The sequence below is a fragment of the Dermochelys coriacea genome, chromosome 1, assembly GCF_009764565.3.
Source record: "Dermochelys coriacea isolate rDerCor1 chromosome 1, rDerCor1.pri.v4, whole genome shotgun sequence".
NCBI lineage: Eukaryota > Metazoa > Chordata > Testudines > Dermochelyidae > Dermochelys > Dermochelys coriacea.
This window is the reverse complement of record NC_050068.2, coordinates 258,820,193-258,839,280: the sequence shown is the minus strand read 5'-3', so window position 1 is coordinate 258,839,280 and position 19,088 is coordinate 258,820,193. Positions and strand designations below refer to the sequence as shown.

At 52.1% G+C, this 19,088-nt stretch overlaps 1 protein-coding gene across 1 annotated transcript; it reads left to right on the top strand.

Annotated features, from left to right (window-relative positions):
• Nucleotides 1-15: 15 nt before the first annotated feature.
• BAIAP2L2 (BAR/IMD domain containing adaptor protein 2 like 2) lies at nucleotides 16-16,846 on the top strand. The gene is made up of 14 exons (XM_038407180.2): nucleotides 16-2,145; nucleotides 3,962-4,037; nucleotides 4,307-4,393; nucleotides 5,851-5,912; nucleotides 7,491-7,562; nucleotides 8,026-8,142; nucleotides 8,602-8,748; nucleotides 9,681-9,833; nucleotides 10,199-10,340; nucleotides 10,732-10,942; nucleotides 11,781-11,852; nucleotides 12,262-12,442; nucleotides 15,456-15,496; nucleotides 16,728-16,846. The coding sequence occupies exons 1-14, from the start codon at nucleotides 2,107-2,109 to the stop codon at nucleotides 16,801-16,803; spliced, it is 1,476 nt and encodes a 491-aa protein (XP_038263108.1). The 5' UTR covers nucleotides 16-2,106; the 3' UTR covers nucleotides 16,804-16,846.
• The last annotated feature ends 2,242 nt before the right edge of the window (nucleotides 16,847-19,088 follow it).

Genomic DNA, 19,088 nt, shown 5'->3' with positions numbered 1-19,088 from the left:
TATGCTCAAATAAATTTGTTAGTCTCTAAGGTGCCACAAGTACTCCTTTTCTTTTTGCGAATGCAGACTAACACGGCTGCTACTCTGAAACCTGTCATTTACACCAGTGTAATTCCACTGATTGCAGCAAAATCACTCTTGATTTACACCAATGTGTATATGAGCAGAATCCTGCCCTCTATCTGTATGAAGGGATCAATCACCAGTGAAGTGCAGCCTCTTCTCGGGTGGAATGTAATGGCTGTTTAAGAATGCACAGCAACATCACACAGCTGCCCAGGTGTTTCGGGCAAGCAGTCTGTAATGACCCAGTTGGAACTGGGTCAGGAGAATAGAGGATACACCAAAGTGCATTGGAATCTAATGATCATGAGGCATTAGGGTGTTAATTCTCCTGCATCTCATCCAAAAGATGGTTGTTGGCACCTGTAAAGAGAGTTGCTTCCCCCACCTCACAGAGCTGTGCTGGGCCTGGGGTCTGTTTGATATGTTGTGGGCAGAGGTGTGGTGTCTTGGAGTAAGGATGCCAATCAGACCAGGTTGCATGCATGAGGGAGTTAAAAGAAGTCCACTAGTCAGGCTTGGTGGTTCAGGTTGAGCAAATTTTGTTTCTCTAAGAGTTGGGAAGGGATGTGGTTATGAGTGTTCTTGGGGCATACAGGGCTGTTGCCAGTAGCCTGCAGTGCAGGGAGTCTTGCCTGTGCCAGCTCCCTAACACAACCAGCCTGTCAGCCACTCGGGCGCTCTCCTCTGGGCTGTACGGGCCCTGCAGGTTGCTATGAAGGCTTCCCAGCCTCTGAGCCTTCAAAGTGTCCCCTTGTGGTGCCCAGTCCCTTATCACTGGATACCCCCAGAAATCTCCATTCCCAAGGGAAGAGGGTACGCCAGTTTAGCAGTTTTACCTTAGCTCACTGCTTCCCTATCACACAGCAGTTATGATCAATTATAGTAAAACAGGACATTTATTTAAGAACAAATAGAGATTCAATAGAAACAAGTTTGTGATGGAAACAAATGGCTCAATAAAAAACAAAATGAAATGTGAAGTAGGGCCTACACTTATTCATAGTTACCTTCTCCATCTAGTCAAATAGATTCTCAGCCCAAAGTTCAGGCATTTGCACCATTTGCTGTCCCCAAGGAGCTAGGATCCAGTCTTCCATGAAGCTCCCCCGCTTGTCGAGTTACCTTCTCAGTGAATGGGTGCAGAGTGTCTCTCTCCACCCTGTGATATCCTGAATAAGTCTCTTGTCTTTATTCACAGACAGGGCGATCCCCTCGCCCTCCTGCCATCCTTTCCATTGCCAGTGCCAAGTTTTTCCGATGTTTATACTTTGCTGGTTTTCTATTGGCTTTTCTGGGTTGGTGCAAAGGTGGACAGCTGAGCAATACAGGATGACAACTTCCTCCCACTTGAATGGGCCATCACTGAGACGCATTATTTCCTGGTGATTCACTTTCAATCCAAGGCCATAAGGATGTGTTTTTTCAATATAACTACATTATTCTTTAAACATCACTCCTACACACATCTTGCAATGATTATGAGTATTGTTAAGTTACAAGCTTTCAGTAGAGATCTCACATGCTACCCTTTATGCATAAAGACCATGAAAGTGGTGTATTGAGTGTAGTGAGTTTGTGAGGTCTGAGACAGGAGGTGCTTGTAAAGAACAGTGAACCCTTTCCCCATTGGCATCAATTGCAATCTGTGTCACAGTGGTGAGGCACAGTGAAGACGGCTGGACCAGCATGTAATGGTATGGGGGGCAAACTGTATATTGAAACCTGCAATAAATAATTAAAGGAGAAGGTCACATGACCCTAGAGCTGTCACAGGGTTCCTCTGTCTTCGGTGTCTGGTTACATTCAAGGATCAAGTTCTAACATCCTGATTGGTGAATTATTAAACCTCCTTGTGCATTCTCATCCCTTTACACTGGACATGTTTCTTCCTGGTCTCCTGCTGTGCCAGGCAGAGACAGTATCAACCCATCTAGGTCCTTGCAATTGGATTCTCAGGAGAGTTTTGAGGACAACACGTCCTCTGCCCGCCAACTTCTCTATCTCTGGGAGCCCCTCGCCTACCTGCAAAAGGCTGGTGAGATGGAGCAGTCCTACAGATCCACAATCTCCATCTATAAGGTGAGCTGTTACCTCCCTGCAGGCTGTGGAGTGAAAGGGCTGTTCCCAATTGGCGAGAGACGCATGGGGGGATCCTTCATAAAGGATTTAAAAGCACAAGAGAAACACAATATTCTATGGGGGAGATTAAATTAAGATTAATTAATTGATTTAATTTGCTTTGAAAATCTGTGGGCTAAATCCTCAGATGGCGTAAACTGGTGTAGTTCCAAGGCTCTATGAATCGTGGTCTGGTGTGAGAACAGACTAATGGCCGACGGGGTGCGTGGTGTAATTCAGCGCGGAACCCGGCAGTGCTGGGGCTAACCTCTGGGCATTCTGGTGTATTAAGGCAGAGCACCTTTCCCAGTGAATCCCTGCTATGGGAGAGCTAGAGAGGCTCAGCTGGGGGGCTGTCCCAGAAAGGAGGAAGGGAGATTGTTTGAAGTGAGCCAAGAGGGTAGAGCAGGAAAGAAACAGGCTGAAACTGAGAAACATTTTGGCTGATCTTAGGAATCGTTTCTAGACAGTGAGGATCTACTGGACTGTGGAATATTCTCCCAGGGAAATGGTGGAAGCCCCATTGCTTGGGACCTATAAAACTAGACTGATCAAAGCCCTGGAGAATACACAGGGGGGAGTAATTCTGCCTTGGCAATGGAGGGGTAAATTATGTGTTACCTAATAGGAAAGACCTATCTCTAACACCTATGTTGTGTGTGTGTGTGTGGGGGGGGGCTGTACTGAAGGTGTCCAGGGGCGACATGTGATAGAAATTGGTCAGAGAGCTCCCCTGTGTGTGCTCTGCATGACTGGAGTGAAAATCTGTGTGTGTCTGAAGAGACACCAAGGATTAGTGAGTGCTGATATATGTCCAGGCCAATTACTGTGTCCCTCCGTGATTGCGTGTTGTTCCAGTTGTTTTTCTAGTTACAGGTGTACATCCACCTGTGTGCACACAGCATGGGACCTGCTTATAATTGGCATCTTACAGTGAATTTTGGGGGAAGAAAAAAAAAAACCCTTTCAACAGTAGAGAGTGCCAGTGAATGTAGACAAGTGTTAAATCTCTCTGGAGAATCAAACATGCCCAGACACTAGTTTCTCTGACCTCAAGCTGAGGGTAGATTAGTGGCTGTGCAGTTCCTTGCCCGAGTGACCAGACCAATCTCACTGGTCTCCGATGTACAGATCAAATTATACAATGCACCTTTTTGGTAAAAGCTCTTTCTAAAAGAATCCTGCACACAACCATGCCCAGCTGGGTTGGAATGTACAAGTGAGGGCGCTTCCTTTCTGTGCTGGGCTCTTCTCCTCAATTTTGTGCAGTGCTTAGCTCCTACATCTGAATTTCCAGACTTCTGCCCCTGTGTGGCGTGCAATAAGGGGTGCTGTGCACACTGCCCACTTTGTTAATACAGTAATACTATGAAGCTGGATTAAGACTGCCCCATTACTTGACTCTTATCAACCTATGGGGCCCTGATGCTCATGACATGGTTGCCAGGAAGTGATGCCTGTCCCTGAGGGAGGAACGAAACCCACTAGATTCTGGGTGGTAGTAGCATTTGGGAAAGTTCAGAGGGAAGGGTGAGCTCTTGATCACTCCACCCTGATGTTTGCTCTCAGCTGGAAGAGAAGATGCAAGAACTGGACCTCCCCAATGAGGAGAGTGCCTGAGCCTGAAACCAGAGATTGGTGGGATGGGTAGGCCGCAGCTCTGTGGGATGAATCACATAAGGAGGGCACAGGCCTCTTTCATCCCAGGGGCATGCAGGAGGATCGCATTAACCTGTTGTGTTCTTTCACCCCTCTCCCTAACTTGGATGGATGACAGAACATCTTGGAGCAGTTTAACCCTGCCCTGGAGAACCTGGTCTACTTGGGCAACAACTACTTACGCACTTTTCATGGTGAGTGCTGCCTTGTCTCCAACCTGTGCCTAGTGGGGGGACAGCTGGGATTGTGTCTATGGGCATCGCCCTCAGTTGGCAGGTGGGGGGTGTCAGTCTGTGCTCCTGGGACTGTTCTAAGCTTGTGGGTAGGCAGAAGAATAGGTGATGAGGACGGGAGGTGGCAAAGAAGGGAAGAGTTGAAGAAAAAGGGGACAGAGGACAAGGATGGAGCAGGGTCATTTAGGGAAGCTTTTATCCAGCTGCCCTCTCTCCTTGTATTTCTGCAGCACTGTCTGAGGCGGCTGACGTCTATTTTAAGGCAATACAGAAGATTGGGGAGCAAGCCCTGCAGAGCTCCACCTCGCAAATGCTGGGTAAGTTTCTCCAATGACCGTCTCTGGGAGGTGGGTCAATTTGAAATGTTGACCTCCTCTCCAGCCCACCCCTTCCCCGCCCCAGCGCTCCCATCGCACCAAGCAGCATGAGGAACGAAGGACCGCACTGGGAAAGGAGCCTGAGTCTCCTGCATGACAACGCCCGTCGCTAACCCCCTGATGCGCTAAGCCAGGTGCGTGCAGCGCTCCCAGCCCCCACTGATCCTGAGGCCTAAAAGCTGGGCTTCGTACGTGGCCTTGCAGAGCACTGACCCCTGCAGAGCACTAGGTCCAGCCTCCCCATGTCCCACCCACCTCAGAGATGGAAGCTCAAGCCTCCTGCTCTCCGTGGTAGAGCAGAGCACGGAGCCGTGGGGACCGCGCAGCCAGGGGCTTTGCCACGGAATCCAGCCCCGGCTGCATCATTCTGATCCAAGCGTCCCAGCCGCCATGTCACACAAACGACGTTCCGCATCCTCACGGCGCTGAGGGAAACTCTGAATCCATGAACCAACTGTAACGACGGTCTGCTGCCTTCGTGAGTCTGCAGCCAGCCTGAATCGAGAACTCGGCGGGACGGGAGGCAGCCCCCATTCACCTGTGTGGGTTAGCTCTGAAACCTAAAGATGGCAATTTAACTATTTCACTGCTGATCACGTTAGCAAAAAGATCCAGCTAACGTGCTTATCTCCCAGTCCCCAACTGCCTCCTATGCCTTCCTCAGATCCCCAGTTGCTTCCTACTCAGCAACCTGTCACTCTAACTACCCCCATCCATCGCAACGTATTCATACAAAAATTTGTGGCACATCTCAAACGGAAAACATGGGGACAGTGTAAAGTAAATGGAATGTAATATCAAAATAAGCCACATAGGGCGGGCGCCACTAAGTGTGCTAGCATATTTAATTCTACATTCTTTACAAACGGGATATTTAATGTAGATGAAGCTGTCACCAAATTTTCAGCCTGCTGCCGCAGTGTCGTGCAGAATCCAGGGTCCTTGGGGCAGACTGTCGATGTGGCTTGCTGTGAAGTACACAACGGCTTGCCCTGGGGCACAGATCCCAGCCTTCCAACCCCTTGCTAACTCCACTATGCAAGAGACTTGGGGACCGAGAGCTGGTACCACGGTTTCCCACCACACGCTAAGCTACTAGCCCTCAGGTGTGGTTTATAATGTGCAGATTCTGAGGGTAATCAGTGAAATCATAGAAAGGGATTAAGCAGCTGTTATAGAATGAAGTGAATTGGCTGAAATCCTCTCCTCACACCTTGGATCCAGCCCCAGCAGACAGCTTATGCATAGCGATAATAGTTGGACTTTTGCACCAAGATAACGCTGCTCCCAGTCATCTAACAGTGGCAATTAGTGCTAATGGCCCCTTTGTTCTGGGGGAGAATGATGCACATAAGGAGGAAGGTCTGATTATGATACTTTGATCTCTTTTCTTGAAGGTCAAATTTTGATACAGATGTCTGACACCCACAGGCATATGAACTCTGACCTGGAAGTAGTGGTGAGTATCTTGCCATGGCCCATCTCTACTGGGAGCATATACTGTAGCTTTATGCTGAGCCTAATGGAGCTGCATTTTATGGAGCTGCAGTGGCCAGATGCCATCTGTTGTTTCCATACCAAGTTTCGGGTGGATTGCTCCCAGTTTGTGGTGAACAGAACTGGGGTAGGGGGTAGGGTTGCCAACTTTCAACTCGCACAAAACCGAACGCTTTTGCCCCGCCCCTCTTTTGAGGCCCTGCCCCTTTTCTGAGGCCCTGCCCCCTCTCACTCCATCCCCCCCTCCCTCTGTTGCTCACTCTTCCCACCCTCCCTCCCTCACTCATTTTCACCTGGGGCAGGGGGTTGGGTGTGGGGGGGAGTGTGAGGGCTCCGGCTGAGGGTGCAAGCTCTGGTGTGTGGCCGAGAATGAGGGATTTGGGGTGTAGGAGGGGGCTTCAGACTTGGACTGAGGGGTTTGGAGGGTGACAGAGGGATCAGGGCTGAGGCAGGGGGTTGGGGCATGAGGGCAGGTGAGGACTCTGGCTGAGGTTGAAACTCTAGGGTGGGGCTGGGTATGAGGGGTTTGGGTGCAGGAGGGTGCTCCGGGCTAGGATCAAGTGGTTCGGAGGGTGGGAGTGGCATCCGGATTGGGGAAGGGGTTGCAATGTGGGACAGGGTGTGGGCTCTGGGGTGGGGCTGTGGATGAGGGGTTTGGAGTGCAGGAGAGTGCTCCGGGATGGGACTGAGGGCAGGAAGATCGGGGCTGGGATAGGGGGTTGAGGTGTGGGAGGGGATCAGGGGTGCAGGTTCCGGGTGGCGCTTACCTCAAGCAGCTCACAGAAGCAGTAGCATGTCCCCCCTCCAGCTCCTACGTAGAGGCGCAGCCAGGCAGCTCTGCATGCTGCCTCGTCCACAGGTGCTGCCCCGTGGCTGCAGTTCCCGGCCAATGGGAGCTGCAGAGCCGGTGCATAGGAGCCGGAGGTGGGACATACTGCTGCTTCCAGGAGCTGTGTGGAGCCACAGCAGGTAGAGAACCTGCCTTAGCCCCCCTGAACTGCTGACTGGACTTCTAACAGCCCTGTCAGCAATGCTGACCAGAGCCGCCAAGATCCCTTTTTCACCAGGTGTTCCAGTCAAAAACTGGGCACCTGTCAACCCTAGGAGGGGGATGTAATCTAAGCAGCATCCAGTTCTGATGTGCCAACATTTCCATCTCCCGCCCTGGTAGTGCTGTTTGGGGGTGGGGGTAGAAAGGGGAGGACTAGTGTAAAACTAGGATGTTAACCCTTTCCCAGCTGTGCGGTTGTTATTGATATGACAGCAGTGTCTAGAGGTCCCAACCTACATGGAGAGACAGCCTTTGCCCCTGAGAGCTTTCCATCTGGATAGACAAGACAAAAGGTGGGAGGAAAAGCAGTATTGACTCTGTCTGCAGATGCCTGGCTAAGTGTGTCCATCAGGAGGCAGAAGAGTGGGGTTTCTCCTGAGCACTCCCTAACTCTCCCATTTCGGGTCTTCCCACCCCCCCAGGTGACAGCAGTGCCCAGTGACACCAGCTGCTAGGGGCGGTTTATAACTACTTCTCTGTCCTGTCTAGACTCAGACGTTCCACAGAGACCTGCTGCAGCACATAGAGAAAAACACCAAGCTGGACATGCAGTTCATCAACGTGAGCCCCAGTCCTTCCCTGTCCCTCCTGAGCTCTTTGCAGGCTTCCCCCTCCCTCACCCCAAGCAGGGTGCTGGAGCTCTCTCCCCACACTCTCACTGTGCCCCTCCTTCCTTTGAGTACCTTAGCGCAGTTCAGGCTTTCACTCTCTTGCTGGTTTAGACCATTGTTTCATCCCTGAGGCGTTTTCAAGGATATTCCAGGCTTTCCCTGGGGCAGAGGTTGGGGAGTGTCTCTCGCCAACTGGAGAAAGAGAGACTTTCCTTCTGCCTAGCTACCATGTCCTCATGGGCTGACTTGGCCAGCTCTCCTTTGTAGTTGCTAGGATTCACTGGGCTCCTAAGTCCCATTTTCAAAAGGAATTTACGCCCATTGACTTTCGATGAGATTTAGACTCCTAAGTCCCCTCCCCGCTTTAGAAAACGTTCCTCATAGTTTCTGGTCTCCTTCTGTGCTCTTGGCAGGACAGCCATCGGCAATATGAACTGGAGTATCGGCACAGGGCTGCCAACCTGGAGAAGTGCATGTCAGAGCTGTGGAGGATGGAGAGGACTCAAGACAAAAACATCTGGGAAATGAAGGTGGGAAATGAAGGGGAGGTAAAGATGGCCCTGAGACACAGGCGAGTCTGGAATGAGGAGAGTGGTCATCACAAACTGATGCTGATGATGCCTCCAGAGCCCTAGATAGCTTCTAGCTTGTCTCTCCCTTCCTTAGAATGCAAGAGGGCACTCCCTGAGATGCAAAAGGCAGCAAGTTGCCACACAGATAGGAGACATGCTTTTTCACACAGGGTACTGTTAATCTGTGGAACTCCCTCCTGCAGAATGTTTCTGAGGCAAACTGTGTGGAAAGACTAAAATAAGATTAGGGGCCAGATCCCTATAAATGTTGTATGCTGTTTCAGCATAACAAAGGGGTTGTAAAGGCTGATGACCCAGTCATCTGAGGGGAACCCCGGGTGTATTCCCCCAAATACTGCTCTGTGCAGACTCAGGGTGCTGCATTGACATCAATCCCTCGTCCTCTTGTCCACCCAGGAGAATGTGAGGCGCTTGCACTCAGAGATGCAGGCATTTGTCTCTGAGAGCCAGAGGGCTGCCGCGCTGGAGGAGAAGCGCCGCTACCGCTTCCTGGCTGAAAAGCACCAGCTGCTCTCCAGCACCTTCCTCCAGGTGTACAGCAGGGTAAGGAAGGGGCTTGACCTGAGGTTGAGGGGAGGGACATAGCCATAGCCACTTTGTCCTGCCCTGAGTGCAGGAAACTGGACTAAAAGACCTCTTGAGGTCCCTTCCAGTCCTCCATTTCTATGATTCTATGTGGGGATGTGTAGCTTACAATCCTTGTCTAAGAAAAGTTTCTTACCCAAAGCAGCTTTTCCGCATCACCGACCCACATGGTGGGGGATCCACCGTTTGAAGATACAGAGGGTGCTGCCTCTTTGACCACTAAGTGATGGTTCACAAGGGGCCTTTCTGCTTCTCTTTATACCCCTCAAAGTTCATTGTCTTTTTCTTAAGAGTTAGGATGACCCACCGGGGTTCAGACTGTGGTATCCTGCAGTGGGCCGATGTCATGCTATTGCCTCATCCTCCTGATAACTGGTGTTTACTTCCGAGGCAAATTGTCTCTGGCATCATCATGCTCAACTGATGTCATAGACCGAGGCAAGCAGGCAAATCGACATTCCTTTGTCTAGGACAAACTTGTTTGAGGTCTGCCCCCAAAGCATAACGTATTTCTGGCACATGTACATAGCTCTTTACATGCCGTCCATCACATGATGATATTCATGACCAGCATGTCACCAGCTTTGAGCTGATACTTCACACAACACTCGTCACAGACAAATGCCGTGACGGCAGTGTGTTAGGGGTAGTGAGTGTGTCAGGCCTGATGGGAGTTACAGAATAGTTGGCCCTCTGCCAATCAGGATTGAGGGGCTCGTTGAGTGGCGAAGGTGTCTCACCTGCCTCACCCTGCTGATGGCAATGAGGGCAATGCACTTGGGTACAGGTTGTAGTTTGTTTTGGGTCCTCACTCTTTAATTCCCCTTTTCCCTCTCACAGCTGGTCTGCTCCCATTCTCCCCCTGATCTCTCCTTTCTATCTCTCTCCAGGCCTGGGGCATCATCCAGAGCAAGGTGCCAAAGTGGAAGGAGCAGTTGGAGGCCAGCCGCAATCCAAGCAGCAGACACTCCCCTAGCCTGCTCAGTGCTTCCCATGGCCAGGGGTACCCGTCAGGCCGCCTGACTCCCAGCCACCTCAACATGGTGAGAAAAATGCCAACAAACGATCTGTCCAGTAATGGGGGGGAGGGTGCTTGGAGTGGCCCCTCCCAGGGCAGAGATCCCAGAACAGAGGGTCAGCCCAGCCTTTTTCCCAGGTCTGTTGTTTTTGAGGGGTGGGAGGCAATCCCCTGTGTACCGCATTAATCTGTACCTCCAGGCCTCACCTGATTTTCCTCCCTTGGTAGCATTAGCTATCCAAAGCGAGGTGTGGGGGGTAGGCGGGGAAAGGTTGTGTGTGTAGGAGTGTTGGGAGTGGGGAAGGATACACTCCTTTAGGGACCAGGCTTCTCTCGAAGAGAGATCTCCTCTGTGTGGTGCTCACGCTCACCTTCGTTTTCTTCCAACAGCCTCAGAGGCCTCTGGGAGATTTTGGCTCAGCCATGACTGGACGTAGTTCAAGCCCCTTCCCCCAGGAGCCTGCAGAACTTCTTAGACCCTCTCCTCAGCCAGAGCCAACCAGGAGAGGTCTGCAGAAGACTTCATCTGCTGGTAAGACTGGTAGATGGGGGCAGTGGTGTGGGGCTGGTTGTACCTTATTTGAGCAGGTACAGGCTGGATTTGGGAGGGACAAATCTGTCCATAATGCATTTGTCCCAGGGTGCACTTGGGCACCTGTTCTATGCAAGGGCGAGAGGGCAGGGTATATGGAGGGTGGGGGTGAAGGCCACAAGTGAATGAACAGGGAGCCAAACGGGCAGGGGCAAGGCCCCATTAGGGAAGCTGTATGAGTGGGATAGGGAAGTCCAGGTCCTAATGGACAACGGAGGCTTCTCACTCCTTCAGTGGTGGATCCCTCCTAGCCAGGCTGGGATCTTGCAGGGGGAGTCTAGGGTTGAAAGGAGCCCTCTGAATCCTCTCACGCCTTGGTTGCTCCTGGCAGGCTCACTCTCCGCTGGCCAGCGCTCGCGCTCCAGCTCCTTTGGGGAGCAGGCAAGAGGAGGCAGCAACGTGTTGAGAGTCCAGACAATTGTGCCTCACTCTACTGGCACCAACCGCACCTTGCTAGGGTTCAACCCCGGGGACATCATCACGGTGCTGATCCCAAAGGCACAGAATGGCTGGCTATATGGCAAGCTAGAGGGATCATCCACGTAAGTGTGCTCAGCCTGTCTCCGTGGTGCTGGGTTGGAGGGGGGTCTTGGCGAAGGCAGCAAGCCAGCTGAGAAGAGCTGGGCTTCAAGGGTTAATGCCCTGCCCTCAAGCCTTCCTGCTTAAAAAAGCAATGCCAGTTGCAGTCTAGCCGAGGGGTTTCTCACTTACACAGGCAGCAGCTACTGCTCCGGCACAGTGCTTGGCACCACATGGAATAGTTACCGAATGGCACAACAGGTGCCATCCTTGGCCGGGTATCCAATACGGGGCATAGGTTACTGGCAACGTGGGGCAGGGTGTGGGTTGGAATTTGTGGAGTGCCTGCTCGCCATACAGTTCTTACCCAGATGCTGCCTTTCTATTTGAGGTTCATTAGTCCCAGCTGTGTGTGTACCTTTTGGAGCAGGGGAGTTTCCAGAAGAGAGTCCCAGGGGAGTCTCCAAAACTGTCCTCACTTTCTGGAGTTGGCCTTGTCTCTGTCCAAAAAAGTGTCCAATATGAGCCCACTCCCAACGGTGCATGGGGAGCTCTCCCAGGAAAATCCAGGTGCTGGTGGTTTAGTAAATGGTGCTCTTTCCTCTAAGTCGTCCCTGAACAAAGGCCCTGAACTGGTGCTAGTGGGGGTCCACGTGCTGCTGGAAGTGCTGTTCTTTCAGCTCAGATGCAAGGCAAAGGGCTCGGTGACTGGTGGCCATTTTAAGATCTCATAATGGCCCTCCATGCAATGGGCGTGTTCGCCCCCGTGCCCTGGCCAGACTCCACGACTAAGGGAAAGGGAATGCTAAGAAATGTGTTGCTGCAAAGGCTCATTGTCCCCTCTGTCTCCGGGGGCCTTAGAAGCGGCTGGTTCCCCGAAGCTTTCGTAAAGCCCCTGGAGGGAGTAAGAGACCCGGAGGAACCGCCCACCAGGTAATATGAGCTACTGAAGTGCATGTTTGTATGTCTTTCACGCAACTGTGTGATGCAATGTCCTGTGTGGTGCTGCCCATTGAGGCTATGGCTCTTGGGCATACTCAAGAACTTTTCTGAGGGCCATTGGCACCCTTGGACATGGCTTTTCTCAATTAAACTGTGACATGTTGCTCCCATTGCAGCTCTCCCAATAAGGGCACAATATTTCCAGAGGCCTTTAAATCTCTAGTTAGGTAAATCCTAGGGGTACATATTTCCTGTGGAAACCGACATATTCCCTCTGGAGAGATCCTGGGAAGGGGGAGGACCCAGACCACATTTGCTGTATGGAGAGACCCCAGAGCACTCTTCCCCAGAGCTGGATTCTGGCCTTTTCTTCGAATCTCTCCTTTCCGCTCTTGTTCAGGTCCTTCCCGCTGCGGAGCAGTCACAGCGTGGATGGCTTGGATTGCCCCAGCGTCCCATCAGCAGGAATTTACCGACACAACGCTGCCCCGCCCCAGTCACCAAGCCCTTCTCCAGCCTCACGTGATCCTGGCAGCCGCCAGAGCAGCTTCGTTAGCGCTGCCGCTCCTTCGGATTCCAAGGTGAGTGGGTGCGGTGCTATTTTAACCTGAGCTAAGGCAGTGAGACGGTATCTGTGGGTTAGGGCGTGTACCTCAACCAACACTGACCTTTGCTTTCACATCCTTTCTAATTATGAGGATAGTTAACAGGTTACCAAGGGACGCTGTGGAAACCCCATCACGGGAGGGTTTTAAGAACAGGCTGGACAAACACCTGTCAGGGATGGTCTAGGTTTAGTCAGTGCCTCAGTGCAGGGAGCTGGACTTGGGGACCTCTTGAGGTCCCTTCCAGCCCTACATTTCTGTGATGCCATGATACACACCCGCTCCAACCACGCTTAGCGGGAAGGGAAGGGAAGGGTCATCCTGACCTCACTGAATCACAGATTTCATCCATCTCTCCTATGCTTCTGGACCTCTTTAGTGTTGTTGCTGGTCATTCATGAATCCACCCTAGCTGATCTCAGCTACTCTGCTGGACATGGGCTGCTTTGCAGCTACTCCCGTCCATCCCTTTGCACCTCCCTGCAGGATGAAGTCATCTTCAGCACAGCTCCTGTCCATCTGTTCCTAGCAAACTCTATGCTCTATCCCGTGGGAGAGCCCTGGCCTCTGTGCTCCTCTCACTTCTTCCCTTTATTACTCAGCAGGGGCCCTTCAGTTCACTCCTCTTCTCCATGACATCCCAGCCTGATTTCTGGTGGCTCCGGGGTGGCAGCTCTTTCTGCTAAAAGTAGGACCATGAGTGATGGAGCTGGGCTGGAGACCAGCTGACAGAGATGCTGTCCTCCTTTCCCTGAAAAGGCTAGGGATAGCTCTTTTGGGTGCCTCTTCTAAAGGCAGCTGAGGATGGGGAAGGGTGAATAAAAGCCTGGGAGTAGAGGGCCTGAATTTGGGTCTCAGAAAGGTGAGGGATAGAATACAGAGGCTTTCACCCAATTTGGACCCAGAGTGGGGTAGGATGGCAGGGTGAAGGGCAGAAGTGTGTTTGGATGGCACAGGGAATTGGGGGATGGGATAGGGAGCCTGTCCTCTTTAGGTGATTGGTTCCAATCCCAGGCTGGAGGGACCTGGATGGTTCAAGGGATTGAGAAATGGAATATGTAGCTTTTCACCCCTGGGTCTGTGGTTCTGGTGAAGCCCCAGTCTGCCTGGCTCAGGGGACTGGGATGCGGACATGTAACCTACCTCCTAAAAGTCACTGGTTCCAATCCAGACCCAGGCTGGAAAACTGGACAGCTCAAGTGATCGAGGAGTGGGAGCTTTTCTCCTCTGGCTCTGACCCAGCCGCAGGTCAGCAGTCAATGAAAGTTATTCCCAGCTGATGACTGTGGAGCAAGCTGTGTGAAATGAGTTGGGGTCTTAATCCAGCACCTAGTGTGGCAGATATCTGCATCACAAGCCCCACTATCGCCACTTGTTATCACTCCCTTTGGAGGCTCAGCAGATACCAGGATGAAATGGGCTGTAGCAACTGAACTCTTCTCTCCTCTCAGGATTAGTCCCTCCAGGACAGCCCAGAGGTAGTTTAGGGCAGTGTATGTTGGGATCTTGCTGTATCTGTATATTATATGAGTAGGGCCCTACCAAATTCACGGCCCATTTTGGTCAATTTCACAGTTATAGGATTTTAAAAATAATAAATTTCATGAGTTCAGCTATTTAAATCTGAAATTTCATGGTGTTATAATTGTAAGAGTCCTGATCCAAAGAGGCATGGGTGGGGGTGCGGTGCTGATACTCTTACTTTTCTGCTGCTGCTGCTGGTGGCGGCGCTGCCTTCAGAGCTGGGCAGCTGGAGAGCGGCAGCTGTTGGTCAGGAGCCCAGCTCTGAAGGCAGTGGCACCACCAGCAGCAGCGCAGAAGTAAGGATGGCATGGTATGGTGTTGCCACCCTTCCTTCTGCACTGCTGCCTTCAGAGCTGGGTCCTCAGTCAACAGCTGCCATTCTCCAGCGTCCAGCTCTGAAGGCAGCACCCTGCCAACAGCAGCACAGAAGTAAGGGTGGCACTGCCATAGCATGTCACCCTTACTTCTGCGCTGCTGCCTTCAGAGCTGGGCGCCGGAGAATGGCAGCTGCTGACTGAGGACCAAGCTCTGCAGGCAGCAGTGCAGAAGGAAGGGTGGCAACACCATACCATGCCATCCTTACTTCTGTGCTGCTGGTGGTGAATGGTGACATGGTATGGCAGTGCCACCCTTACTTCTGTGCTGCTGTTGGCAGGGTGCTGCCTTCAGAGCTGGGTGCCTGGCCAACAGCCACTGCTCTCTGGCTGACCAGCTCCGAAGGCAGTGCAGACATAAGGGTGGCAATACCATGACCCCCCTGCAACTCCCTTTTGGGTCAGGACCCCCAATTTGAGATACGCTGGTCTCCCCTGTGAAATCTGTATACTAATGGGTAAAAGCACACAAAAGACCAGATTTCACAGGTGGAGAGACCAGATTTCACAGTCTGTGACCCGTTTTTCATGGCCGTGAATTTGGTAGGGCCCTATACATGAGGCTGTAGGAAGCATGCAGAGGGTGGGAGATGGTATCCCAGGGCCTCCTGTGATCAGAGGGGGCATCTCTGGCCATGCTGGCCTGTGAATTCTAGTGCCAGTTTCATTTGTTTGCTCTTTGCTGTGCTCTGCAGATCCTAAACTCCCATGATCAGAAATGCACCCTCCTCCCTGAGAAAGGGAGGGGGGCCTGGGAGCCTGTGTGTGGAGGGACAAAATCCCCTCTTCCCCCTGCACAGAAAGGCGGATATTTGTTCTCCACAATTCTGCTTTAGTGGGATTTTTCAAAAGCACCTAAGCTATTTAGGAGCCCAAGTCCAATAAATGGGGATTGGAGACTGGGATATGGACTCTATCATCCTGTTAGTAGGACTTGGGCTTCTTAATTGTTTAGGCGCTTTTGAAAATCCCACTGTGTGTGTGTGTGTGTGTGTGTGTGTGTCTTTCCCTCCTCCTCTCTTTGTGCCTCTCTCTAAGCTGCACAATGTGCTTGCTCTCAGCTTTTGACCCTTTATCTCATTTCGTTGCAGAAGTCAGCTGTGCAGGAGCAGCCCCCAGAGCTCTTTCCCCGGTAAGTGAAGTCTGGGATCCCTGGTGGTTTTATCTTATTGTTTGGAAAGTCCTGGAGAACTGGGGAGGTGCCTGTAGAAAAACAAGTGTGGTACCAGACTTCCAAAAAAGGAAGGAAGGGTGATCATGACAGTTACTGCCCTGTTGACCAACTCCTATCGCTGTTAAAATCATAGAATGAATGAGAGGAAGGAAAAAACATTCAGGCTCTAGAAAGGCCCCCCAGGCTCCTCTCTGGCCTCTCCTGGAGGTACACTGGAATAAGAGCAGTCAGGTTGAGGAGATGATGAATTGGGTCCCTCAGAACTGCCCATTTGGAAGGGTCCAAAGGGAGGGAGTAACTAAGAGCAAATTAGAACAGGAAAGTCAGGCCAGTGAGAGCTGCTGGATTGTCACTTAGTCTCCCAAGGGAAGCGGTATGGAAGCCCCATCATGAGGGAGACTAAAACTATTCTGGATGGGCACTAGCAAATGTACCATAGTGAGCAAGCTCCACCAGCCCCAGGGAGATGACAAGGTGGATCTGACAGGCTTTCGCCATCTCCTCTCCGTCCTCTGAACCTTTCTGAGAATACAAAGTGGGGTGAGCTCTCTAGTGGGGGATGGGATGGGCAACTCTCGGAAATGCTGCCCAATGGTCAAGGTGGATTGAAACAGCAGGAGGACCTCTTGCTGCCCCAGCCAAAGGGCAGGGGGAGAGGAGGAGCTGCATGCCCAAGCCACCTCCCTGTTCTCTCTTATTTGAACCATTGCTCCCCCCCCAACTCCTCGTCCTTCACTGGCTAATTGCTCATCTTATGAACTGTGCCAAGGCTAGGGGGGAATGGCCATGCCAGGAGGAGGGGTTCCTGTCCAGGGAGAGGGAGGGGAGTGGCTCTACCAGGAGGGGGTGAAGAGGAGAGGGAGGGAATGGCCCTGTCAGGAGGAGGTGGGGGGGGCAGTCCCAGGCAGGGGAGGAAGGGGAATGGACCTGTCAGGGGGCATGAGGAGGAGGGTTACCAGGAGAGAGTACAGGGATGTATTATAATTAATGGCATTGATAACTTGCACCTAGTGGGCCCCCATCCGAATGAGACTGTTTCCCACTCTCAGCAGGGAAGCTTTCCACTGTCCCTGTAGCGGGTCCCCATAACAGTCTCTGTGATGGGGCCTCTGCCAGGGCCCCATGGCTGGGCGGTACTGAAACAGGCTTTCCTGAGCCTTTATTTCTCCTTTTGCCTTTCTCCTTACAGCGGCACCAACCCGTTTGCCACAGTAAAGCTGCGCCCCACCGTCACCAATGACCGGTCGGCACCCATCATCCAGTGAAAGGAGGCCGTGGAGAGCAGCGGATTCTTGGGGGTTGACAGAAGCAGAAGTGCTAGAAACACACAGTCCTTTCCCATTCCTGGGCCACCGTGACCTCGGGTTGGCGCTAACCTAGTGCAGTTTCTCAGGGCACGGCCCTAGCGGTGGAGCGTCTCTGTCTTACTCCCTGTGTCTGGCACACTCCAGCAGTAAATAGATTCCCTGGTTTTTTTTGGCATTCTCTTTGGATTGATGTGTGTGATGCTGGTCATGCTGAGTGAAAGGCATCCCCGGGATAGCTGGTAGCATGGGCAGGGGGTTACTTATACCTAAGCACTGGGAACTGGAGGAGGGCATGTCTCTTGTTGGTCTTTGCACCTGCACTGCAAGGGGCACTATTGGCAGGGGAAAAGGAGAACCCTACCCAGCCCCTATTCTTTGTTGTAAAGCACGGTTTTTTGGCCACTGAGCAGATTCCTGACCTACGTTTGGGGTTAGGTCCCTGCTTGATGGATCAGCGGATAACTGCACGGCAGGGGTCTTCTCCTCTTGGCCCCTCGCCCCAGGGCCTTGGGCAAATGGCCACTGAGTTTCCAAGAGCTTTGTGGGGAGGCTGCCTGCCCATTCGCAGTGCCCTCTCCTCCACCCTCTTGCTTGGTAGCCCCAGGATTGGATTAAGATGGGAGGGGAAACCCATCTGCGCAGCCTTGTTTGATTCTGTACATAATAACAATAATATATATTTTTAAATAAAATGGAAAACACAACCTCCCTGTGTGTCCTGGTTCCTCTGACCGTCCTTCCTGTCTGCCTCCCCAGGGGGATGCCAGGGGCAGGTGTCCACCAAGGAAACTAAGACCTGGGAAAGCTTAGCCTTGGCTAGGTCCACACAGTAAGTGGCAGCTTGTGGCAGTCTCAGAACCTGCATCTACACCCTTGGGCTTGTGGGGCTCGCACTACGGCTCTAGAAATAGCTTCAGGCTTGGTGTGAAAGCCTAGGAAGGTGGGTTGGCTTCAGAGCCTGAGGTGCAATAGCAACCTGGCTGTTTTTAGTGCTGTGGCGAGAGCCCCAGGCTGTTGACCTGGGCTCTGAGACTCGCTGCTGCAGGCTGGGTAGACATACCCTATGGTGCCTAAGCTTTTCTAATAGTGTGGCTCTAGTGGTTAAACCACCTCGACAAATCTCTGAGTCTTCTGCCTCCACCCGCCTAAGGGACCGGGAGTTTGCTCCTCAGCCTTGCTATGGCCCCTTGGTGCTGGGTAAAATGGAGGAAAGGGTCTCCAATGCTCTTGCTATCGGGAGCCACCTGCCTGCTTCTCTTGGCCTCACCAACTCTCCATCTTATTTACAATCTCTCTTTTCCTGTGTTGCAGCATCACTAACGTCTCCTTTCCTTCGTTTGAATTCAGCTTCACAGCAGCACCGAACGCTGTGGTATGTTTTGAGCCAGAGTTCTTGTGAAAGCCACTGCCCAGAGGAAAGCTGTAGAGTGTGTGTGTGTGAGAGAGACAGACAGACGGACAGGCCTGCAGCTGTATTAGAGCTGTGGTTTTAACTTGTACATCCTCCTTGCCCACTCACCCTGGACATTCTGCTCCTTCCATGCAAGTTGGCCCTCAAGAGTAGAGTAAGAGTTGGGTGATCTCCTAACCTCACACTAAGAAAAGGAGTACTTGTGGCACCTTAGAGACTAACAAATTTATTTGAGCATAAGCTTTCGTGAGCTACAGCTAAGGTGCCACAAGTCCTCCTTTTCTTTTTGCGAATACAGACTAACACGGCTGCTACTCTAACCTCACAGAAATTACCTGTAATTTCCAGCCACTGGGGGGCAGCAAAGTCCTGGGTTCCCTTTCCCTGCTGAGAGAAGGTCTGGGGGTCTCTGGGAAGCAGGGTGGTGGGTGTTCCTAGAGAAGCCAGTCAAGAGTACTGAGGAGGGGGATGTGGCTGGAGGGTTGAGTGAGTGGTACCCAGAGAATGGCAAGGAGGGGTGAGCTCTCCCCATACAGGCCATTGGCACCAGGGGATATCTAGAGCTGCAGGAACGGGGGTCCTACTAACCCTCTCCCCATCCACCTCTCCGCACTGGAATGTGGCACCCCCCTCGCTTCTCCCCATTACCCCTGCACAGAGTTTGGTTCCCCGGGAGAATCGGTGGCGCCAGCCCCTTGCTCAGGTGTTGAGTTTGAGAGTCACCTTTTAAACCTGCTTTAATGAAAATATGCCTGGCCTCCCTGTCTCCGGCTGGGTCACTGTAGTGTGTGTGTGGGGGGGATGCAGGGGGTTCTTCCCCGCACTCGCTGCT

Coding starts and splice junctions, on each gene's coding strand:
- BAIAP2L2 (XM_038407180.2), top strand. CDS start 2,107: ATGGAGCAGTCCTACAGATCCACAATCTCCATCTATAAG. Junction 11,853..12,261: donor CCGGAGGAACCGCCCACCAG/GTAATATGAGCT, acceptor GCTCTTGTTCAG/GTCCTTCCCGCTGCGGAGCA. Junction 15,497..16,727: donor CCCCCAGAGCTCTTTCCCCG/GTAAGTGAAGTC, acceptor TTCTCCTTACAG/CGGCACCAACCCGTTTGCCA.